This window comes from Balaenoptera musculus, chromosome 2, assembly GCF_009873245.2.
Source record: "Balaenoptera musculus isolate JJ_BM4_2016_0621 chromosome 2, mBalMus1.pri.v3, whole genome shotgun sequence".
Lineage (NCBI taxonomy): Eukaryota > Metazoa > Chordata > Mammalia > Artiodactyla > Balaenopteridae > Balaenoptera > Balaenoptera musculus.
The window spans coordinates 76494806-76521571 of NC_045786.1; the positions used below are offsets into that span (position 1 = coordinate 76494806).

The 26766-nt window shown below is 34.0% G+C and overlaps 1 protein-coding gene across 14 annotated transcripts in view; it reads right to left on the reverse strand.

Moving 5' to 3' along the window:
- The window catches only part of TCF12 (transcription factor 12), a 373765-nt gene that overhangs the window by 40148 nt on the left and 306851 nt on the right, over nucleotides 1-26766 (reverse strand). For 8 of the 14 annotated variants that reach the window (XM_036844906.1, XM_036844902.1, XM_036844908.1 and 5 more), the window contains 4 exons: nucleotides 7960-8065; nucleotides 6787-6926; nucleotides 6362-6506; nucleotides 5626-5690 (listed from right to left, as the gene is read on the reverse strand). In XM_036844906.1, the coding sequence (XP_036700801.1) occupies nucleotides 5626-5690; nucleotides 6362-6506; nucleotides 6787-6926; nucleotides 7960-8065 (456 nt within the window). Of the gene's footprint in view, nucleotides 1-5625; nucleotides 5691-6361; nucleotides 6507-6786; nucleotides 6927-7959; nucleotides 8066-18913; nucleotides 19577-26766 lie in introns of those variants that run through there. The other 6 variants (XM_036844912.1, XM_036844911.1, XM_036844910.1 and 3 more) reach the window with 5 other exon arrangements.

Below are 26766 nucleotides of genomic sequence, written 5' to 3' on the forward strand. Positions count from 1 at the left end.
TCCAGTCTCAGTTTTCTTTTCTATTTACCTATGTTTCCTCTCTTTGTAATACCATTCTTTATAAAGTATCAACTATGACATCCATGTGAATGACTCCTAAGTTGACACCTCTATCCTCCTACTGGTTGCTGGACTTCTCCATCTGAGCATATCTTTCTTTCATCTCAAGCTCAGTATGTCCAAACCCAAACTTTGCATCACTGCCCCAAGCTTCCCACCCTTCCCATCTCTACTGTCCTGTTTCCTCTATCTCAGTTAGCACCAGTATTCTCATGGTCACCAAAACCACTCTCACTCTCCCTCCTTTCTCCTGTTCCTCCACTCTTCCCACCATAGACACCAATGCTCACAATTCTCTATAATGTTTCTGGGATGGGCATACATCATTCTCACTGCCATTACACTACCTTAAGCTTTTACTAGAACTTATGGCTGGACTATTTAAGTCTTTATATTTTTAGTTACTCCCCGCTCCTTTCATCCCATACATAATTGACTGAGCTATTGTCCTCAACCAGTTTTGAACAAATGCCATATAGCACTTCCTGTTGTCTACTAAATAAAACAGAATGACATTTGACATATTCCGTTATCTGGTTACAAAAATATCTTTCTACCTTATAACCTACATAAAGCATTATATCAAACAAAATATTTTTTTCGTTTTCTGAACACAGCTTGTCCTTGCAAAAGGCCTGTTTCTTAACTTCTCCCTGATGGAATTCTGTAACACATCAAAGCCCAACTCAAATGTAACCTCCCCACTTACACTCATTTTCACTTCCCTTATATTCTTAGTGTAACCTGTTACTTCTCTTTGGTATTTTACTTCACACTATGCTCTATGTTACCATTTTTCTATCTTCTCTCCTTGACTGTAAGCTCTTTGAAAGCAGGGACCTTATACTGTTCAACACTGAATCCATCATTGTCTGTCACTGTTTTGCACAAGTAGGTGCTCAATATTTAAAAAAAAAAAAACTTGAGCGATTAAATTGCACTTGAAATTCGCTACAATACTTTTTGATAAAAAAGCGGAATTCAGTAAATAGTTTATCTCAGCATTTATATAGTGGGGTTCAGTAACAGGAATACCAAGGGGAGAAAAAGATACTACTATAAAGATGAATTCATTTACAAATCAGTTTTACGGTATAAGCTTTGAGAACAATATGGTAAGGTTCCAATATTTCTGAGAATTAGTGTTGATGTACTAAGCTGTCCATACCACATCGTTAGGCAGGTATGGGCTTTTGAGGCCATAAGCAGACTATCAACCCTTATTTTCCCTGATAACTCTGCCATTACAGCTAAATAATCCCTAAGCACGTGAAGGACTGGTGACAACTTCTTTATCTCAAAGAAGGAAGTTTATACTTTAGAGTCATTTTGCAATGACTACCTTGCAATGACTAAGCAAAATGATGTTATATATAAAATGGGTGTGGGCTCTTAAAAATCACTGTGAAAACAGGAGAAGCAGTACCAAAAGCATATCAACATATAATTTCTGGTGTTTTTATCAAAAGCACCTTCTCCATTTGTATAATAAAAGGCATTTTCTCCACTCACTCATCACATTCCCTGGTTCTATTTTGCCCTAAATTAAAGTGATGACAGACAGAATTGTTACTAATACTTTTCCTGAACTGACAGATAGCCTGGCAAATTACAGGACTTTTTCTTGTTCCTTTTACTTTCATAAAAAGAACATGCATGTGGGAAGGGAGCAACAACATTAAAAGAGCAGAATAATACAGCCTTTTAGATCACAGATCATGTCATTAAACTTCACTTCTGCATATTTATTCTATTACCAAATGACAAACTATACTGATTCTATGGAAACTGTTGTGCTACTTTAAGAAATTCTAAACATAAGGCTTTATTTGACAAAGAGCATTCTAAATCAGGAATACATTACTTTTTGTACTTTCTGACCTTAAAGAACTCCTAACATAGATGTTTCAAAGAAAAAAAAGAGAAGGAAAAAAAATCAGTTACTTAAAAAATGGGGATGGGAGTGATTTAGAATCTAGAGCATAAACACAAAGTAAGAACTCATTCTGCATGCAGTCCCTGGTCCTCATACTGTTAAGTGACCAATGATGAATAACTCCCAATACCTTCTGCCAGGCTTAAACGGTAATATGCCTCATTTTACTGCAACAAATGAGGCTCCTCCTCCTATCAGTCACGGTCTATTCCGATCAGCAGGGTGCCAATAAGCCAGAAGCTAATGAAAAGGGCTTCAGACAAAAAAGAAACAATGGAGTGCTCCCAAGCCCAACCTTGGAACTGCAAGCCCAATTTTTTAAACACTACAGTGCACATTTCAGTTAATCTTTATTATGCTAATGTTATTGAGTCTAAGGAACAAAGAAACTTATTTCATGAATTACTTTTAAACATCAACTTCCCTGAATTTTCTTTTCTTTTGTTAGAGACTACTGACCATTTAACTATCTAGATTAAAACACACACACACACACACACACACACACACACATACACAATACACACACATACATATACTCTCTCCCTTTCCTTTGCTCTGAGGTAGAAATCAAAACATAAATTGTCACAAAGAAGTCTGATATAATCAACAAAGTTCAACAGTCTTCTTGTTTGATCTCCTCTAAATTAAAGACCAAGTGATTTGATATGGTATTAGGCACTGAAATAAACCAGATGTTTCTTCTCTATATAACTCTCCATGGGCACAATCTTAAAGGGTTATTGTCTGGCAGACGTTCAGGGAAACACAGAAATGGCACGAATATCCAGATTTTCCTTTCCCTCTATCTACCCTAGTTTATTATCTAAACTAATGCATAATCCATAGGGCTTTGGGAACTTTGTGTAAATACTTTCATGTACAATTCTCTTTCTAGCTATCCTGAGATTAAGACCACAATTATCCAGGCTTAAACCTAAAATAAAGGAACCTTTGCGAATGTATTATCTGGCCTTACATGTTTAATCACCCAGTATTCTGTGTGCTTTTTAATACATAAACTGAAGAACAAAGGTTGTAACCTCTGTTTCACACATGAAAGGGCATCTAAGACATGTATCAGACATTTGGGGAGCTATTAGAAATAACTTCTAATGGCAATAGCATGGCATTTCTCCATCTAAACCTAGATGCTGTATTTAAAACGTCACATTCTATAGAACTTAAAATTTCAAATACTCATGGTCACCATTTCCAAAGATCTGTAATACCTAACATCAAATTCTGAGACGCATGTCAGACTCTCAAATGTAATCCTCATAAAATTCCTTCTACTCATCTCTTCTAATCCTTCCTATCCCCAATGTATTTTTTTGTCTGTTTTTCAGGACATTCTAAGAGCACTAAAGTGAATATGAGTTTGTAATGGAAGTTAGAGAAAGAATGTGTTTGGGGGAGGTGTCTGGTGCAGAGTGGGGCAGGAGATGGATTGAAGGAAGGGGTCTGAAGTGTGCAGACTATGGCATGCCGTGATGGAGCAGATGGAATGCATCACCGTCAGCTATGACAGAAATGATTTATGGAATGACCTAGCTGCTCCTGCCTAGTAACAACACAGGATGACAGGGCTGAGTTTCCATGACAACCAAAGCCCACCCACTAACTAGATTAAACATCCTCCCCTGGCTTCCACTCACAGTGAATTTAGATTTTCTTTTCCAAATGCCAATTGGTTTAGCTAGTATGTTGGTCGTAATATGGGAGAATAGTCAAGGACCTGAAGAGTAACTGAAAAGGAGCTTGGAGGACCACTGAGAACATCACAAATTCCTGCCTGCCTATCTGCCAAGGATCCTTTATGGAAGTTTTCCTTGAATGAAATAAACAAAAACTTTTGAGAAAAAAGCCCCTGAAATGCAGGTTATACTTTTTTAAGTTGTCTAGTATCGAGAGTTCAAATGTTATTTGTCCTTCTACCTGTGAAATATCTGCTACTGGATTCTTACAGAATCAGCAGAAGGAATCGGCAAGTCAATCAAATACCTGGGAGGCACTCATTTAATATTACAGAATAATTTTCTTCCAAAGTAGGTAGTTTTCATCATGTGGAATAAGTCCAGAATAAGTGAGACAACTCCCTTTAATCCTCATCAACACCTTGTGAAATAACAGTCCCTGTACCACTGGTCTTTCTGGAAGTGAAGCTAGTTAGATCAGATCTAATCTAATATCTAGGCTTTACCCTTCCTAGCTTGGTGATCCCTAGGGCAAGTTACTTAATCTTTCTGAGCCAAAGTTACTTAACCTTTTAAACCTTAGTTCCTCATCTGTAACATGGGAATAATAATGCCAACCTCACAGGGCTTTCTTGAGGATTAAATGAAACGACGCATGTAAATGCTTAGTATAGTGCCTAGCACCTAGTAAGCATACAAATTACAGATGATATTTTTGTGGGTTTTGTTATCATCACCATCATTTTTGTCATATGATGCAAGACTGAATTCAACAAACATTTACTGAGCTCTATTTTGTGTGAGCCACCACTATGTGGTAGATGAATTTGACTTGGCTTCATTTCTCAAGAAACGTGTACTGCTCTGGAGTAAGGTTTATTTACAGAAACCATTCACAAAGAGGTTTATCTCTTTAAATTTCAACAGTTGCTTCCTACTACTCACACATTAAGTGGTCTGTCTTCCCCATGAACAGCAGCAAATGTGTTTGACAGAGTTAACTGCACTTCATAGTAAGACATAAGTAAGACAACTCTGTGAAAATTCTGAGAGGCATATCACTCAGGAGGAAAAAAGAAAGGAAGAAAAAGCCTAAGGAGAAACTTTAGAAAATACAAAGCAGAAGTGCCTCTTAAATAATTAGATTTGGAATCTTTATGGACTACTGGTAAATGCTCTCCCAAAAGAATGGATTTCGTTTCAATGTTTTAAGGATCATATATTAAAACCGATCACTGCCTTTATTAAAGCAACTCATTGCTTTGTCATTAACATTCTGGTGTGATGTAAACTACTTGCTGAGGAAAATACTATGGGATTCCTTCAAATTAGTTTTACTCATTTTAGCGTGGGTTCTTCAATGAATCTGTTTTTTTCCTTTTTGGGAAGGCTCTCATCTCCTATGTCTTGAATCAGCAGCAGATGCTTATTTTTTCCTTTTAAAAAAAAATATATAAAATACCTTCCATGTTAGAAAAAAATCCTTATAAAAGCACTTCCTTCTCTGGATCAGAAGAATAACTAAGTTATGTTTCTTGGTTCCACTTGACTTATTTTAATGGGCAACTCACAAAGTATATGTTTAAAACTAATAAACAGATTGAACTATTAACCTCAGTAATCTCTGCTTTAGATTTCAAAATGCCCAAATTTCTTTTTCTTTTCCCTACATCTGTTGCATTAAGACAAAAACAGATATTTAAATTGAAATTAGAAGGACAGTTCTTGTGGGAATAGGGTGGGAAGGTGTTCTCGTGAATTATTTTAAGGGCAGTACAAATCAATACAAACCGAAAATAGCTCTAAATGAGTAATGAAGTGGTCCTGTTATAACTACACCCTTTAACTATGACGCATACTGCCCACAAAATCTAATCACTGCATTCAGCAGTGTAAAAATCATTCAGCAAAATATGTAAATTCAATACTCACAGATGCCAAAGCTTTTCCAAGTGCATCACCTGTCTGTGAGCTTCCAGCAGCATTTCCTCTGGTTCCTGAGTATTTCAAAGAGGAAAACAAATCAAGAAGTTTAGCAGGCAAGCAGGCATGCTTTTCAGCACTCTGCCATTATTTCAATGGTGTTCTCCATTGTTGTTGCACATCTGTCACAATAAACCTGCAAATACTCTGCATGTGTTGTATTTAGTAAGCTAAAGTAAAGATGGGTTCCTTACCAGTTTGTACATTAATGAAAATCAGAAAGTTTCTTTTCTTCCTTTCTTTCATTTTTAAACTCAATACTAAAAAATACGTTGAGTCAAAAGGTACAAATTTCCAGTTATAAGTAAGTACTGGGGGTGTACGTGATAAATATAACTAACGCTGCTGTATGTCATTTAGGAAAGTTAAGAGAGTAAATCCTAAGGGTTATGACAAAGAAAAAAAATTTTTTCTATTGCTTTAATTTTGTATCTATATAAGATAATGAATGTTCACTAAACTTATTGTGATAATCATTTCATGATGTATTTAAGTCAAATCATTACACTGTACACCTTAAACTTATACAGCGCTAGCTATATGTCAATGACGTATCTCGATAAAGCTGGAAGAAAAAAATATGAAAAGAACAAAAAAATATATATATATGTATTGAAAAATATGGGATTCACTACAAATCGCCAAATTCAGTTTTAGGGAGTTTTGCCAACCTAAAAAAGCTCACCTAGGATGCTATCTGATCCATTGATGGGAGGGGTGTGTGAGGCAGCAACATAAGGTGAACTGCTGGTACTGGCACGGTGGAAGCTGGACATTGGTGGAAGACTTGTGTTTATGTCTGTTGGTGAAACTGAGTGTGGAGGATAACTCTAAAGAAAGGGGGAAAGAGACATGATCTATTAAATACATTTTCTGAATAATACGCACATATAACTGGGCAACTACTATAACAGGTTAAAAAGAACATCATAAATTAGCAGCTGAAGAGCACTACTCTTGTCATTTACTTTTTCAAAAGGCATGAAGTAAGCCTAGAAGTATTTCAAAATTCAGAAGTTTTGGCAGAATCAAATCTTACACTTGTAATCCAAAAAGAAACACAAGTGAGGACAAAGTGTTGCTGCACCCTAGTCATGTGTTACAGCCTACCAAGCGGTCATGTGAATGAAGGCTGCCATAACTACTGGATTGAGACATGTGGGAAGTGGAGGTCCCCAGAATTCCACCAAAACCAGGCTGGCTCATCCCATTTGATGAACTCCAAAGGTCAGAAGAATTGTGGGTCCCATCTAAGACAAAAAGAGAAATATAAAATTTTCCTTAGCCAAAATTTTTTCTTTTATTTTGATGATGCTATAAAAATTCAAAGGGTACCCTCCAGATATGTTTTTTCCTCCCCTTTCCAACCTAGTCTTCATCTAGTTTTCTTCCCTCCAAACTGTATAGTTACTATGTTAAATGAAGGAATAAAGCTTTATAGTTAGAGGGAGAAAAAGTAATCTAAACTGTAGTAGGCAGGTCATTATAAAAATCCTCACAAGACCTAAATTCATATCAGGGAGGACAATAAAAATTCCAAATTTGGGGATAGGTTGGATTTAACTTTTGGTTAAATGGTATACCTATATACAAAAAGTTCTTAATCTATAAGCAATGTATATTATACCAAACATTCTCAAACTAGAATAAAGAAGTTTCTCTTACAGAGAACCTAAGTGATGGATAATGACTATATTATAGTCAGCCTTCAAAAGAAATGTGTTAGCAATGACTTCACTCTCCAATGTAAAGTCAAGGAACCATTTATGTAGTAATTTATTGCTCCCATAGTCCAAAACCACAGAAGACCAAATAAAAATGATTTGCTAGACAAGAATGAAAGGAAGTGCAACACTTTTTCTCTCTTAAAGTCTTATTCTGTTCTATGATATTCACTTTTTATTTGCACTGATAATTCTAGGGGTGATATGAATCTGTAATTTAAACAAGAAACTAAAATTGCTAATAGCTTTTATACATTTAAATCCTAAAATGAGAAAGAGCAGCTTTACTCACTTTTCTCAACTGAAGTCCTTTATAAATTCAATCAATATTAGATGGGCACTCCGATGCTTCGCTGAATAATCCAACTACATTGCAGTCAGCAATAATTAGCAATAGGAAACTTTAAAACTAAATTTTAATTTGCTTCAGCCAAACATATCTAGATAAAAAATGTCTGAACTTCTATACAGATATTCTCTTTCCTCACAACTTCAAAATATTAGCTAATATACAAGAGATAACTGTTGTAGTACTTGACAACTATCTGGCAGTACTTACCTTGCATAAAGAAAGTGCTAGCAAACATACTGGTTGGTGGCTTGGGAGATGGATAACTAGGAGATTCACGGTTGAAGTCATCTGAATTTGGGGACGGTGCATATACCTTAAAATTAGACAGGAAATTTAATTAAAATGTAAATGACCGTCATACCACTTATGTAAAATGTGTTTCCTGAAGGGCCTAAAAAGGCCTATCCAATATCTAAAAAGGCCTACCACAAATCCAAATAAACTGCCTAAATCCTCATAAATAACGTCTAACTTGGATATTATCTACCTGTTTGTTTTTGCTGATTACTAGAGAAAAAACTATTCTAAATATCCCTGTAATGCATCTTTGTGTGACAATTACATCAGGTGGTTGAATAAAGTCACAAATGTTGACTTTGTTTACAAAACACAAATCCGTATAGGCTCATGATTCAAAATGTGATAGTGGAAACTAATGTCTTTTGAATACAGCATGAAATAAAATTTGTTTTATTTTATGAATTTGTTCATAAAATTCATTCTTTTCACTGTTACAAGATTTACCAAATCAAAATGAGTTAGATTAAATGTTACTATTCTTTACTACTATTAAAAGTTAACTGTGAAAGGCACAACACAATTGTTCAGAAACTTCCTTAACTTAGTAGGGTTGGCAAAATTAAAACCAAGTTCTGCTCAGGGGTTTTAATTCTTTAATTTCAAGTATATTTTCAAGTCTGGCACAGCTTTCAGGAAAGTCTCATTTAATCTGTCAGAGCAGTATTAATTTCCTTTGGTAAACCTTTGCTTCAGATAAACAAAGTATGAACATTTTGAATTGGCAAATGGCCAACTCTGTCATTTCTCTGGAAAACTAAATGGGCATCCAAATAACTGTAATAATCAAAACATGATCAAACCATTCTCATGATGACTACTGAAACCAAGAAGGAAAACAAGTAAGTAACACTTAAGGTGATGCATGGTCTGTTAAAGTAAAAGAAAACCAGGAGTCAGGAAGAATGGAAAGGTGTCCTATTGTGAGCAGTGTATGAAACATATTTCTTTTGTTTAGTTTGATAAGGGTACATCTATTAAATTTTAATCAAAAATAAAAATTCAAAGTGTTCACGTAACGTGGAAAAAAGTAACTAGCTCAATAAAATTATGGGAGGATTCGTAAAAAAAGCATACACATTTTTTGCATAAGCACAGAAGATTTCTGGAATTACACATAAGAAACTTAATGGTTACACCTCTGGACTTATAATTGGGGAGGAAAACGTTTGCTTTATGCCTTTCCACACAGTTTGATATTTTTATCCAGCATACATTCCTATGCACTAATAAAAAAGTGGAGGAACCACACACAGAGATTAAAATGGGAGCCAATTTTTTATTTACATAAACTTTCATTTATTCTTTCTCTGAGGCATTAACTAACTGTAAAGATTCCTGGCAAATTACCTAACCTTCTGAGACTCAATTTCCTCATTTGTAAGATGGTGCTAACATTACCTGCATGGGGGGGTCAGGGGGTGATGGGAAGATTAGATGAGATAATAATACATACAAAATGTTTAGGGAATTCCCTGGCGGTCCAGTGGTTAGGACTCTGCACTCTTAATGCCTAAGGAACAGGTTTGATCCCTGGCTGGGGAACTAAGATCCCACAAGCCGCGCGGCCAAAACAAAACAAAACACCCCCCCCCAAAACAAACAAACAAAAACCACAAAAACAACCTGGATTCCTCAAAATGGCTAAGGTGCACAGAAGGCTCGAAAATGTTTAGCATGGTAACCACTCACTAAGTATTAGCTAATAATATCAACTTTCGAATTCTTATAAGAGCAGTTACACTGCTACATACTGTCCCTGTTTAGTACTCAACTGCTATTTCTTATAGTTTTTGTCCAACATCATCCTACTTATATATACAGTTCACCCTAGATAAAAGTTTAAAAAGTCCATTTTTAGTCTTCTTGCTAGCCATGCTATTACAAGCACAGGTGTGTCTTTTTAATGGACTGGCATTCAGGTTAGTTTCCTACTTCTTACATCCCAGGGGGGAAAACACACACTTGTGGTACCTGAGATGTCTGGGACAAGATATATTCCTAAGAATTACCCAGAAGGATCCTAGATAGGGGATTATGCATTATACATATTAAACATATTTTTCTAGTTTAGTGCTATTACATAAAGACAGAGTTAGAATGAAAGAATTGGATATACACAAATGTGTTTGCAATGTATTAGATAGGCTGATAGACAGGAAAAGTTTTCAGGAAAGGAATTTTGTACTTTTTTCTTTTAATCAAGTTTCAGCATCAAAATTTAGCTTTAGCTAGATGTCCTCTGTCCCCTTTATAATATACAGATTTTTCCCAAACTACGTTGAAACCACAAACAACAAAAAAGAGTATATCCACAGATGTAGAAAGAAAATACAAATGAGAATAAAATTTAGAAGACAGCATTAGAACATGTTTTTGTCACAAATGCTTATTTACTATGTATACCATCACTGATCTAAAAGTATACAATATAAAATTCTCTAATTCTATCTAGGTTATAAATTGAAACAGTATATAAACCTCCCAATGATACTTACGAAAAACTCCAGTTTTGATGTGTCATTTCACACACAAAAATCTACATAATCTGTCAGTTAAAATTTATATATAATCTCTCAATATATATTTCTTTATCCTTATTTCTATTCAATTCACTATATTCCATACAAGATAAACTTACACTTAAAAAAATTTTAAATGTATGCAATTACAAAAGCAAAGAATTTCTGCTGATTTACAAAAGAACTTTTGCTGACTTTATTGATTTACAAATCGCTGTAAATAAAGGAGAATATGCTGATCAGATAATGGTCAATTGATGACTATCATGGAAAGCAAGAAAACCAAGACAAACACACGAAGCAGAAGAGGCTTGCCTGCTTGCCTCTCGTATGTAAAAATTTTGAAGCTGTATTAAGAACACAGGGCTCATTTTAGGGCAAAGTTGTTTTTAATGTTAGTCTCTATAAATAGACTTTGAAAAAGATAAATGGACTTTTAAAGAATAGATCTTATAAATGAAAATGGTAAAAACTCTAAACTACTAGACGTTTATCATTTATTTACTAACATAAGTTCAAAGTTTTTATCATGATAAAAATGTTTTGAAAACCGTGGTTCTCAAAGAGGCCCATCTAACAGCATTTCTAACACACGACAAAAAACTTTACTTTTGGTATCTTAACCATAGCTTGCAAAAACATAGATGCAATGTTATGAAGCAGCAGTTGTGCCAGTTGCGATTTTTCAGATCAAAGAGTTCTTGCGGCAAAGCACAACTGATGTGGTCTCAAAGACTTTATTAACTCCAGATGTAGGGAAATAGTCAGCCAATTCCACAAAAAGAGCAAGTCTCTTTTAGTTACAATCAGTACTGGCCACAAATTAAAACCAGACTGCTTATGTCATCTGATCACCTGCACATAGATGCCAGTTTTTTCCTAGTTAATGATCTAATCACACATTTAAATCTTAAATATGATTTTGTATCACAACAAACAAAATTAAGAGAAAGGAATATGTGTGCTTAAGGTGATTAAAATCTACCAGGAGTCACACTATTTTAAAAAGAAACAGAAAAAGTACAATTAAGTAATTTAAGATGTTCTATTGAAATGCGGTAATTAGAAATTTTCTTTAGAATTCTAGCCTCCATTTCAGAATGTCAGGTTCAAAGTAGGTATCATGTGGGAATGTCCTTCTTTCTCAAGTACTTAATTTTTCTCCTCCAGGAATGGAGAAGAGAGAAATTTTGAGTGTTGGGTGAACAGAACCATAACATTTACCCCAACTTAAACGAATATAACTGAAAATCTAACAGATACCTCCCTTTCATTGTTAAGTATGTTTGAAAAGAATAAATTCACAGTAATATCTCTACTGTCCTCATCCCATCAACACAAACTTACTTTTTAAGAGTGACAGAGTACTTCAGGGATGAATATTTACATTACTCTATACAGTGATTACACAATTATCCTTGGAATGTTTTAGCTCATAAAACCAATTGGAGTCAAGTTAGCAAAAACATTCCTTTTTTTCCTGCTTGGGTGATTCAGTTTAGTCATATGGATCACCCCAGTTCAGGGCAGTCCACTCTCTGTTTAGCTTTAGAAGCTGGAGCTGTGCACTGTGCTCTTGACTTCAGTGCATCCATCCTGTAATTAATATTGGAAACATCTCTGTAAGGCAGAAAGGCATGATTTTCTGATAGTTGTTCAGCAAAGATGAAAAAAAGTAGAAGCTTCTGCTAAAAAGATATTTTTTTCTTTTTATCTTGTCACATCCAGTGATGAGTTAAAAGATGATGCCATTCCCTATGCTTTTAAAAATAGATCCAAAGCCTGTGTGGTAGCGGATATCTTTAAATGTTCTAAATGATGAGGAAATGAATTGGGAATTTTCTTTAGTATGTGCGAATAGCTCGCTATATATCTTAATTAAGATACCCTTCCACAGAAAATGAGAGGAATGCTTTAGACGGGCACTGTCCAATAGGCTTCTGTAATAATGGAAATGTTCTATATCTGAAAAGACGGTAATGTATCTATGTACAATACAGTAGCTACTCGTTACATGTGACTACTGAACACTTGAGATGTGGATAGTACAAGTGAGAAACTGAATTTTTAATTTTAATTTAATTAAATAGTCATTTGTGGCTATTGGTTACTATATTGAACAATACAGGATGAGATCACTCTTCCTTACCCACCAGTTTAAAATTAGATAAATTATTTTGAAAGAAATATTCTAGGAGTCTCATAAACTCCAAAGGCTATGAAACAAAAACCAAAACTCTTAAACATTTTGGGAACACCTTTATCTAATTTGGAAAGAAGAAAGACGGAGAAGCTTATCAATTTTTCTGAACATGCTCTAACACAGAAATTATTACCGATATTTCATTATGTTTAGGCTCCTCTTAGCTCTTTTGTCAAGGTGGTTTGACTAGCAGTTCTCTTTAAGTTCCAATATGTTAAATACCATTAAACACTTTAATGCTAACATTACACCTCCAATGTGTGAAACGTTTATGCTAGTAGTATAAATCATCTCCAGCATAATCTTTATCAACTTACCAAAATAATAAGGCAAAACAAAATCATTTGGCTAATTTACCCTACCATCATAATTTTAAAATAAAAATGTGATACTATATTCAGGAGCATACACTTAATTTATCTCATTTTATGTAACTATATTTTGTATTAAGCAATAAAAATTTTTCAAGATCTAGCTGAGTATCTAAAACCTGACAACTAACAAACAAAACAGTTCAGGTCACTGGAAAAAAAGAAAACCCCAACCCAACTCAAATTCTAGCTTTAAAATCTGTAATTAAACCTCTGGGCCACTGATTTTAAAAATAGGCACATTTAAGGGTCAACACTCAAAAACTAAGAAAGAAAAACTAGGTAATTATTATAAGAATTTTTTAGTTACTGCTGGTCAACTTATGCAAGTTTCACACACAATAATGTACATAAACAGTTTCCTTCTACCTCTGCATTTTGTGGGACCTGAATTTACTAAAAAGAGGCTGTTTAAAAAAGAGTAAGTAAAATTTCTGCTTTAAATAATTGGACTCACTGAGATAAGAGTGCTAAGTAAGTAAAAGTTAAAGAAATTTTACTTAAAGAAATTTAACTAAAAGTTAAAGAAATTTCCTAAAAACTATTCCCTATTGATTTTTCTGATCATTTTGGATCCATTGTTTTCTATGCATACTGACCTTATGCATAAACTCAGATAAAAAGCGTATCTTTAACATAAATGTCAAAATCTTAAAGTTTCTGAACTTCAGGGCTTCCCACTTTCCTGGTTCCCTCTTTAATCAAAATTAAAACAAGCACAACCCAAAAGAAAAAGACATTTAAAAATTTAAGTACATGAAATAGCAGTCTAATTTAAGAATCTCCTAACATCCACGAATATTTAAACAAATGACAGATTTGATAAATATCTCAATGTTTTCAATATTTTAATATTACATAAAAGTAGTAAATTTTGCCATAAAGTCCAACCTACTACTCAAGTTTTTATGGTAATTCCAAGCCTGGGAGGGGGGAATATTTATATAGTTCCAGTACTAAATATTGTAAGAACTGAAACCAAAAGGCATCATAAAGCAAAATGTCTGAAGTAGGACTAACTCAGGGACACACAAGCTATCCATGAAAGATTCTTTTCATCTAATTAGTTAGCCTGATAAAAACACAACTGAAATTTCTGTAAAAGGCATAAATATATGTTAATATTTTCAACACTCATAAATAAAAGGACCAATATCTTTTCCCAAGAATTTCCGCAGAACGTTTAGCGGTGAAATAATGTAAAATTTCCTTTTTAACAATGATAAGAAAAAAGAATTCTAGCTTTCAGTACAAAGCAGCTTAAAATCAATTACTACTGCTGCTGTCTAAAAAGTATAGTTGAGTAATAGTGGTTTTCAAGTGTGAGAATTTCATCTTAGGTAAGTCAAGCACATTTTAATTAATCTTAACATCACTGGGCATATTTTATCAGTTCTTTATTGTAACCAGTATCATTTTTATAATAAGCACAAATTTTTTTCCTGAGAGATAAACCATGGAATTTTTAAGGGACTGGGTTTGAAACTTGTATGCTAGGATAATGTACTGAACAAATCAATGAGTGTCACTTCGCTATCTACATTTTAAAAATATTTAGACCTAACAATACAGCACCTGATCCCTGTCTTCAATATGTTCATGAGCTAGTGGAAAGGGACATTAATTTCCTTCTAAAAGATTAATAAACGTGACTCGTGACAACATACTCTCCTGGCAGGGGCTTAACTTCCTGGTATTTGTGTCCACTTGAATCAAGAAAAAAAGACCTTCTTGGATTCATATCTAGAATATAGTCTCATATATTTTTGATAAAGGGAAAAAAAATCAAAGCAGATTTAAGCTAAACTCCTTGTCATCCAATGTCTTTAGCATTCCAACTTCAGAGAATTCTTAAATGACTTCATGTTTTCCTCATCATACAAATGTTAGATTTAACCCTACTGGGCCCATAGACAGCCTGGAAATTTGAATTAATTAATTATATACTTTCCTCTCTCATGTTAATTAGCAGTAAATCCCCAACGGAACAGAAATGTAGCTCTATATACTCTCATATTGGTTTCTGTGCTTTTATTAACTGAAAATGTTTATTTGAAAAATAAATCTTAGAAGTATTTACAATGCAATTTTAGCTACTTGCTGCTCTAATTCTTATGATAATACAAATTATGTGGGGAGGCAGGTGCCAAAACCATGGCTATACCAATTTTCACTACTATGAGTTCTATTAGAAGAGGCCTGCTAATTTCCTGCATTTAAAAACATATCTAGGATAGTTTTAAGTTCTTCATCTTAAATAGAAACTAGTAAAAAGCTGCTTGACTGACCATATCAATTAGCATTAATAAAATTGTAAGTCTGATCATATATGCAAAATATATTTATTTGTAAATGGCCTAGTGTTTTTCTCAGTGACATTTTCTTTCCAATGGAGTACTTGGATACAACCAGTAGTAAGGATAAGTGAAATCTGGCCCTTTGCTATGCAGACTAGTTTACTTGTTCTTGGATGATAGAAAAGAGAAAACCTGCTCTTAGGAGACAGACCTGGGTTCAGTTCTGGCCTCAACACTTAACTAACAGGGTGGGGCTTAAACAAGTTACCTAACTTCCCAGCACCAATTTTTCCTTACTTATAAAAGGAGGCTAGTAACAGCTAAATGACAGAGTGGTTATGAGAATTAAATGAGGTAAACATAAAGTCCCCAGCGTAGTTCCTGACACAGAGTATCCCTTATGATCATGTTAGTTCCTGTCTCTTCTTTCCCAGATTCCATACAAAGAAGGTGAATATTCAAAATGTGTTTCTAAGCTTGAGTTTTAAAACTTGGATTTCTGTGTTGTCTCTAGTAATATTAAAATAATTCCCTGAAATAATGAAAAGAGCATCATGTTTGTACTTGCTGCAATTTTTATACCTGGAACACTCTGCAGCATCTTCAGTTCAAGGCCTAGAAAATGGAGGCTGATGAGATCAGAGGAAGGCTGAAACTCCAGAATCCCAAGGTGAAGAGAACAGGAATCCTCTCCTCCCAAAACTTTCCTTCCTTTACCTCTAAGACTTTCTACCTTTCTGCATAAAGGACACAACTGAGTCATATCAATGAGAAAACTGAGAGCAGGCCAAGTTCTTTATAAGTAAGGAATCTCAGAAATCCATTATTCCTTGCTATTTTTCAAAGTTCAAAAAATATTCAAAGTGATTTTAAGTCCCATATTTATCATAAACACATATTAATATCTTATAGCATGGTACATAATACAGCTACACAAAAGCTACATGTGATATAAAACATTAACCCCTTCTCTTTTCAGATAGTGGGGAAAACAGGGTTAACATTTTTGCCTTTTCTTTTCTGCACATAGATGCCCAAGCCTCTTATATTTCCAACAGTACAATACGGACACATAATCTTAAATAACAAAATATGAAAAGGCTCTTCTCTTATTAATCTATTTTTTCCTAGAGTCTGTTCAGTCTATTTATTAAATTACCCCAAGCATCCATAAATATATGGAAATCAACCTGAAAATTTAAAAATAAAAACCGGAAAAAAAAGGAAAGCATTTTCTTTAAGCCCAGTATCACTCAGGATTTCTCACTCTTTCATAATACCCATAAAATAATCTTAAAAATGAAATCAAAATATTAATATTCAAAATATAAATCTGTCCTATCATCTTAAGATAAACTGATAAAATGGAGTTAAAGAGTGAGCTTAAATTTAACTGGTTTATTATGAGAATTATACAAAAATTCCATAACTCAAGTGAGGAAATACATTTCACTTAGACTCTGGCAATATTAATTTAAAGTGCTAGTTTTTACTATAAAGCATTGATGGGTAGACATTTCCCAATATATACAAAGATGAGGTATTTACCATAGTCTTTGGATAATATAATTACATACTATACGATTTTCTTATTGAAGAGTTAGAATAATAATAATAAACTAGATGTGGTAAAAATAAAATACATGTAAGAAAACACATATAAGACTAAGGGCTTATGATACAGAGGACTAAGAAAATATATCATCCTTTACATATTTTTCGAGAACATAAAAGTCACCTTTGACCTATATCAAGCACAGGCTATCAACTTTCAGGCTACACTTTTCTAACATACCAGCCTTGTCATCTACCGTAAGCCTGGAAATACTTAATACGATCAAAGCTGTCCCCCACCCCTCCACCCCCAAATGTAGAACAAAGAGAAATGCTGTAATAGAGTGATCTGTGCTCTTGAAAGAATAAAATCTAAACTCAATCTGAGTTATAGTCTCTCTGCTTCAGGGGTCCTGTATGATTAATTTTACTAAACTTGCACACACACCATTTTCAAACAGACTATTTTACTTAGAATTGGACATAAAAGAAAAAAATTTCACATTTGAAAGACAGTTGCCAAGGAATTACATAGAGATCAAGTTATTTCACTTATACTACCCATCTAAATCTACCTCTCACATTCTCCAAAGCTCTGTTTATATGGCTAGTGTGAACACATACTTTTTAATGAGTTTAAGGATATTTTGGCTTGATTGTCATCTAGTAAGAAAGCTTACTGAAAAGTTAAGAACCAAATGCTAATGAAGTCCAAAGAGGCCTTACCAAAGCAGTCAGAGAACGAAAAAGTGCTTTCATTAGTTCCAACGTACACTGGTTAAAGTCATATGCTACTTTAAAACATTTTCAAGTGGTAAAAAGGGAACGGACCAACATAACTGATTGTATACCTATTTTAGGAAAATGTGATTAATTTTTTTTGTAACTTCAAACGTTAACATTAAAAATGCCTCCACTCCTGACCAAAAAAAATCGCTAAAGTCATTTACGTATTTAATAAAACACCTGAGCTAATACATTGTTTTGGGAAAATTGAGGAGGAAAATACTGAATTCCTGACATGAACCCAAGATTGTTATTCACTAGTATAACATTTTTATGTTTATCAACTATCTTATAAAGATAACGCCTATTGAATATTCCAGAGAAGTTCATCTTCTTTTTAGAATACACAAAATCCTCTGACTTAAAGATATTTTTGTAGAAACATACTAAGTAATTAATACTGAGTAATTAATTTAAAAAACAGAGAAGTTTTACTTAGCAACACAGAAAGGTATTATTTTAAAACATCTAACCATGTGCTATAAATCGACCAGAAATACATTCTTTGGAAAATGTATAAATGCACTCTTTGAAAAATAGTGATTTATTTTATGAATCTGTACAGGGTCAAAATTCTAGTTTGATTGGAAACAGATGGTATCTGAGTAAAGTCAGGCTCCGGACCTGAAACTCCAAACAGGAAATACGGCCCTCACTAGCTGACTGCTTCCCTAATCATTCCCAGAGCTTCATACTTGTTATTTTTATGAATATCTAAGATGACTTTCATCTTTCCCTTCTATCTACAAAGCATCAAGTAATCTTCCCTCTTTCTCTCTCTCTGTGTTATATATGTATTTTACATGTAGATTATATGTTTACAATATAAGAAAACATTAAAACAAATGTACTTTCAAGCTCATTACTAGTAAAGACATCAGGCATTAAAAAAATATCCCACAAATTCAAGTTTATTTTCTATATTATTTTAAAAATAAAAGCCAAAAACTATTGAGTAACTGTGTCAAAGACAACTTTGCTAACCTTACTTACAAAGAAACATACAATCTTAACATATTACAGAAAATGATAAAACAAAACCTCACAGGTTTTAGTAAAAAGTAATTAATCTACCCTCCCTTCCCTTAAACAAACCAGTTAGAAGCTATCTGAACAAAGAAAAAGACTTACCGTTTTTCCATTGTAGTAATACATCAAAGAATTGCTGCCCATTCCAGGGACAGGATAAGCACAGTACATGTTGATTTTGAAAATGTTACTGTTTGCAGCTAATGCACACAGCTTCTCTCCAAGACATACATCCACACAGCCAAACAGAGTTAAGTCTTCAGCACTATGCATCCACACATGATCTACTCAAAAGGAACTTATGCAAAATAGGACTGAACCAACTCACGGAGCAGAGAGGGAGGGTTTGTGCTGTAAGTAACCTCTTTCAATCTCTATCAAGTCCTCACACTGGTGGAGGATACCAATAAGATAAATTTTGGAATTAAAAAAAAATACAAGCCACAAGTACTAAATAATAAAAAGTGATACAGTGTCCTGGAGATAAATAGCCGAAGGAATTATTAATATTGTCATATATATAGTATGTATGTCTCTTTCAAAGAAAGACAAACTGACAGATCTGCTAGCCTATTTTTAGTTTAAATTAGAGCCCTTGTAGCAGGGAAACCTAGCTTGCTACACCTCTAGCAACATTACCATCTGGCATGGCCTACAGTTGCTTCTAACTTTGATAAACACATGATCAAGCAATCAGGAATTGGAAACACTGAATCATGTGTAACAAGAAGGATCTAAACAGTTAAGCCTTGTACAAAGTCACTTCCTGGAGAAAGCGGACCTGTCATGTAAGTACCTCTAAACTAGCTAGAACAAACCATGATTTTTTATGTTATAAAAATGGTATGGAAAGAAATTTGAAAGGAACACATTTCATGAAAAAGCTCATTCCAACAATTCAAAAAATTATTTTGAAAATAAATGATCTGTTTTTAAAACATAATATTTAATATAGGTTTTCAATTATAAAGCTCCTTAAATTCCTCATTCATAACACCAATTAAAAGTTTATAATGGACTGCACTCTCCTAGAATATGTACTAAGCAATTCAATAATTAAAAAGAAAAAACAAACAAGGTTTTGTTTTCCCTTACAGAAAAATATGAAAGGCTGGTATGTATAGACAAAATGCGCACTGTAGCTAATAAACTAAAAAAGATTTCTTGAAAGTCTTTCCTCCAAGTTCATTATTGTTCTTAACTAACATTTAATATATTCATATTTTTATGTTCAAATTTCTCAAAAAGGAAAAATAATCAGTGTGGGAATAAACATCTCATAGATTTAAAAAATTCATTATACTTAGAAGTCAAAAGGTCTTAGACATTGTTTTGCAAATACTTTCTCACACACAAACATATTTCATTATTTAAAAAAATTTCAATTTGTCTTTTGGTGTGGATTCTAACCCAGAAAAACAGAATAGCAACTTTTCTTTCCTCTCATTTCCCCCCATGAAAACCTCTTTGTACTATCTCTTCTCCCTGTGCCTTGCAGGTTCTCACAAAACTGTTCATCAGAGGACAGCTCACAAGCTGCAAAAAGGGACACATCACTTTTTTAAAGGCACCTTTCATGAAGCAGAACTGCTCTAAGGGAATATTCTATAAGGGACCCCCAAACCCCCCATTTTTATGAAAAATATTGATTAAAAGATAACAATAAAATCAAATAAGACCAGCTAAGTTCATAATGTTTTAAAAGCTGATGGTGTTGGAATAACAATAAAACCTCCCCACACTCTCCAGATATAGAAAAGGCTAAGCAGCAGCTGCAAAAGAACATCACTGTACAGCAGACCATTAAAATGCCAGTCTGCAGAGTGGCTTGTAACTTCCTCCCTCCTGAGAGACCACAAAGACCCATTTCAATCCTTAGAGAACTGTGTAAAAAGCGTTGACTTACAATTAACAATGCCATGCCTTAAAACCATTCAAGTAAATTTTAGTCTTTCATAGACATAGTCTCTCTCTGACAGAACAGCTTAAAAAAAAAAAAGGAAAATCAACCATCCAAAATAAAATTTCCTTTTTTCCTTAATGATTAAAAAAAAAAAAAAAAAACTTACTTTTAAAATAGAAATTTAGGGGACTGGGGGAAAAGGGCAGCCACAAAGCACTTCAACATTTTCTTCCTACAATCAGTAGGAAGCTCAGCTGCAACCTGAGAAAACTTTTATATATTGATTAAAAAAAAAATCCACGTACAGTAGTTAGGCTTGTTTCTTTGGGGCTTGCCAGAAAAGAGAGAGTACTATGATGTTTGTTAAAACAAACAGCATAATGTAAAATCCAACTATGCAATCTTGGCTATTAAAGCACAATGAAAATTTGAGTATTTCATTAACAGTTCTTTATTTTAGAGGCAACTATATGGTATTCTGAAAGTAATAAACAAATATCCAAGTCAAAAAAGTTCAGAGTAAAACCAGACAGCATAATACTCTTTTACTGTTCTAAAGCAGTTTATTAAGGAACTGGATAAGACTTGCTATTAAACCTGAAACCTGAACTTTGAAACATAATAGTTTCTAAGCAGAGCTGAGTTATTAATTAAAAGCTTTTGCTTCTACTTTTCATTCCTCCTCTCAAAAACGCAGATACAAAATCCATACATGTGTTTAAATATAAGACTGAGCCCCCCCTCCCCCGTGTACCCAACACAATCACTTGGTATACACTACTGCCGAAACTGAGGGTGGATGTAGAAACTTGAGGGAAGAGAGAAGAGGTGGGGGCGTGGGCGTTTACATACATATGGCATTAAATTTATTCCTCAAAAACAGCAAATCATCAAGAAAACCGGTGGTAATTTAAATAGTCCCGTATTTTACTCATATGCTATGGTAATGTCCTTCAAGTTTGCTACTCCAAAATAACATCTTTTTGAAGTCTGCCTTACTCAAAAGAAAGTAAAACTGGTTGATGTAGACACATTTTTAACACAGTTACAAATTATCTTCTATGATAAAGTCCTTTTTCTCTTCCTCAAAAATACTTTTTTAAAAAAATCTAATTTAATCTATGTAACAGCTGCAGCACAATTTTTTTTCTTAAGCAGAATCATATTACAGGAAAAAAAATGCATATAGATGGATCAAGTGCTGCTCTAGTCAATGCAGTTGTTTAATCTTTGCCTCTTTTTTTTGAAGGAACATGTCAAGGGTTAATCCTATGACTCAGTCTGACAAAACGAGTCAGCTGGAGACAGGGCCACTTTTTAAACCTGATTTCAGACAGACGTGCAGCCTGCACAGGAGCTCTGAACTGTCATGCACTTTTTATCCTGAATTGTTTCCACCCGCAATTCTACGTAATCACTTATGTGTTATTCTAAGATTATGTGATCTGACTCAATATTCATACTACCTAGTCCAACAATCTAAAAACTCACCAACTTTTATAGCAAAATGGGCATTACTGTACACACTGGCCACATGATTAATGAAAATGTCAGAGAGCCCTGAAAAAATATGACTTGGAGCCATACATCTTTTATTAGCAAACTGATTATTCCTGGTTTGAGGATTACTGCATTTCACTGATTTTTAAATATACTTCCCTGCCTTCAATAGTTCAGGATGTGATGTTTATTGCCATTCCAACAATCATCAAGCACAGACCTAAACTAGATAAGAAAAAGCTATTATGTGTTTTGCCTAAGCAATTTACTTCTTTCCAGAAGATTTAGGAAAAAATGTTTCCAAAAAACCTACTAGGTAGAGACCTTCTGGCAACTTCAGTTTAAATTCCAGGCCCTTATTTCCTTCTTATTTTTCTGTTGACTGGGAAACAGATCATCCTTGGAGAGCTATGCAAAATTTCCTGGGGTTACCCATGCAATATTTTAATTTATTTTATTAGCTCTTCTTTATCCCTGATATTTGGATTGCTATAACTCTCAAATCTGTTTTTTAAACTATCTTAAACAAGAATGTTTCAAGAGTGACTTAAAATTCTAAAAAATTTTTAAAAGAAAATTTCAATTTAACTGAATTACACATCTTGAATTAATTAATTAACAAAGGCCAGTTAGTGGTTAATATTATTGTACATTTTTCTAAAATAAGCAGGCAACGTTCCAGTGTCCCAAAAGGCCAGAAGATCTGGCTGGAAAAGTAAATCTAAAACCCACTCATAGGATTCCTCATGAAAAGTTTCAACATTATTTCTAAGTGAATCAATTCCTGGAAAACAAGACTTTCAGAGTAAAAAACAAAGCTAAACAAAGTTCACATGTGAATAATTCCACAAATGAACTCTATATATTCCTGCTTTATGAAACTCAGTAAATAACTAATACAGTATTGGTTGCAAGGGAGGTGCGGGGAGAGGATAGGTTTAAGAGGATAATAAATAAGAGAATCTACAAAGAAGATACAAAAGATACAAAAGCAAAAGACCCTTCCCCAATGTCTCCTCTTCCTTACTTAGCATGTAGAAAGATGACTAGTAAATGAATACTGTCTCCTAAATGTGCAGTACTTTAGCTGGCCTGGCTAACTAAATCAGATGCCAAATAAGACACCAAAAAATTCCAGGTATTATATCTGAACATTATATTGCAAATTGTTATAGTATATGCTGCTTTGTAAATAAAGTCACTCCTAAGTGTTCAGGAAGTTGGTCTTCTGCTCTTTTTCTAATATTTAGAAATATTCTTTTTCTCACAATTTAGAACATTTACCTTTGCAAAAAATAAAGCAAGAATATAAAACTCTAGCGAAATAATGCATCCCTCTCAAACCGATCCACTAACAATCAGTACCTATTATTTAAACATAATAATGCTATTTATCTGAAATCATATAATGCATCTTCTAACTCAACAATATTACTCTCATCTATCTTGCTGATACTAATCAATCAGTAAAAAGGCTTCCAAATACTGTCTTTCCACTGTATGAAAATATTAAAAATCAAAGACCTGATTTTCTGATCTTTCCTCAGGTGATATTTTGAAAAAATGGTTCCAATTATGCCTTATTTGTGAGTACCTAAATCCTAGCCAAACCAATAATCAGAGTTATATTGCAGATTGGTCTGAAAACTGGTACACAATTTACTTGAATATTGATTGGAAATGAGGAGCAATCAACCCCCCCCCACCACCACACGTCTCAGAGTAAAATTCATGCTAAAGTTCACAAATCACATCATCTGTCTCAGACATAAAACATCATATTTCTTATCATCTCTTTACAAAAATCTCAAGCCTAACATGAGTTTTAGAAATGCTTAATGCTTAACAAAATAGAAAACACCTATCTGTATAGCCAATGTAAACAGTCAGCTGTATAAACTGCATTTATAGGGCAAAAGAACACTTGTTTAATTCCCCTTTTGACAACCATATGACCAAAATGAGGATGTGTAAAAACAGCCATACCTCCTGGAGGAGAAAAGCAGATAAATCTCTTTCTGAGGTAACTAAATAGTATCCCTCTGACATCAACATGAACAGAACTGACAGATCATACAAAGCTTCTAAAAGGCAATCATTAAATACCCCTTCAAACAAGATAGAACTACCATTACTGAGAATATATAAAACATGAAGCAAACTTCATGTTTCTCTTGATCATGAACTCACTATGACAAAGCAGTTTTCCTCGAAAAATTAAAGTGGGGAGTCCCCCTCCCTAGTAATTCCTGCATCTCTTGGCTGTCCATTTCTTTCCCCATATGAATTGCAGTTTGTCACTTCTCATTTACCACTTGAAAAAACACAAGAGAATCATTAACTATGTTGCAACTTGATAATTTTCCTGCAGATGGCTCTATAATCACAGCACTAATGGTGTGTCTGCGGGTAAAAAAAAGTTGAGAGTATCCAGGTTTTAAAATTCTTTAATAAACCAGCAATTCTGATGAGCTTTCAAGACTGGGACAAGGTATTGCACTACTGACTTATTAGGTTACAGCAAAACAAAAACTAGAAGCAAACAAAGCTATTATTTTAAACCATAAAGGTAAACAATTTGATCTTGGGTCCAGTTAGCTCTCCCTTAAGGAAAGTGCTCCCCGGTTTTTTATTTCTTCTTTGACCTGTGTAATTTTTTTCTTCTGAGCTGGAAAGTACCAGATCCTTTCGATTTATGAGAAATGGAACAGTACCATGATATTCTACTCTATTTTAAATTTAAAGAGACCAGAAATAACATCTGCATCTTAGCCTAGAGCCATTTCAAGAATCTGCAACTGGAAACTCTAAATAACTTATACATTAAGTTATTTCTGGCACCCAATCTATGTTTTGCTCCAGTAAAAATTCTTGCTAGTGGTAGTAATTTTTTAATACTTCATACCTCTAATTAATTAAGTACTGAATATCTACCAAATCATCCTGCCTCATATTTGTAATGATCAAGTAACAAAGCAGAGTTCATTTTAGCTATACTCACTGGAAGAAATCATGCAGATCCTGAATTTATGAAAAGACCCATCTTAAAAAGAGAATGATTTCTAACCATTAAATTCTGGTGACCAACTCTCAACGAAAGCCAAGTAACACTTCAGTTTGAAAACATATATGAGGAGGGTATAATAAACAGGGGAGGAGATGGGAGACAGTGTCAGTTCAAAGCAAAACAAAAGTTTCAGTAATGCTTACTTAGTATGCTTCACCGGTAAAGGTAATATGCCACCCCAACAAGTGTTCCTTACCAGACAGATTGGGAAACACAGTCACAAAACTCTGAAAGAAGAAAATGTGTTAAGCTACTTGTTCTATGTATCTCTATCACAAACACTTATAGTAGGGCAGAATAATTCTCCCTACCACTCATTAGTACTCTGTAACATGAGATAAGCTGCTCAGGTTCCAGACACTGTAGCGTCATATGGTAATATGATGAAAAAGAGCACTAGACTAGGAGTCAGGAGACAGGGATTCAGGTTTTAGCTCTGCCTCTTAGGAGGCATGAGAGCTTAGGCGAGGTCACTGAATTTCCCTGAGTCTAAGTTTCCATTTCTGGAAAACTCAGGAATTAAACTAGGCCAAACATTTCCTAGCCATTTCACCAACAGTAAAACCTTTTATTACCTACTCCACCCCAAAACATTGAATTCCTATTTTGAAAGATTTTTGTCTCCCAAACTTTTTTTGAGTTATAATGAATATTTTTCCCTGTTAAAAAAAAGCCATGCAACTCCCATTCAGAACTTCTGATTAAAAGGAAAATGAAGCATTGCCATGCTGAGTTGAAATAATTCTAGTGAAAGAAATCTGATAGCACGGATAATTTATTTCTGTAAATTATACAATTTGTTAGGTTTTCTGAAATATTTACATTTTGTATTACTAATTTTGAAGACCCAGGTTATGACTCACTGGCATAGATGATACCTAATGTCCACACACCAACCTTAAATTGTATTTTTATAATCATATCTGCAAGTGGCACAGTTAAAAGCCCAGAGCCTCACATGAAATGAAAGGTTGATCAGATAGGGAATCAAAAACATAATTACAACTTCTCAATTCTAAGCTAAGAGTCCAAATGCTTGTATTCTAGTAACATTTATACGCTGGCAAGTGAATTATCTTTACAAGGGGTTTAGTTATGTATTTCTAGTAATATTTTCGTTTAAAACTAACATCTTTTTAAATAGCTCTGTAGTGTCTAGGATAAAATGGTAAAAAAAATGAAAAGGGTTGACATCTTACCAATAGGTAACAACTCTTACCTAATTCTGTCATCTAATTAGCTCGATAACAATTTTGGTTTCTTAATAATGTACAGTTTGATCTACAGGTCAGACATTTTATGTTTAATACAGCACCACCGGGAAAATAAAGATTTTTGGCCATATTCTTCAAATTAACATGTAAGCCTCTACAGAGGTGGTTTTGTTATAATTTTAGCAGGCAACAAGAGTTAAGGAGACAATCCTTAACTTAAAAGAGCCCATCTTAACTAAGTAGGCTGTGGCTCCTGCACTGTTCGGTAATA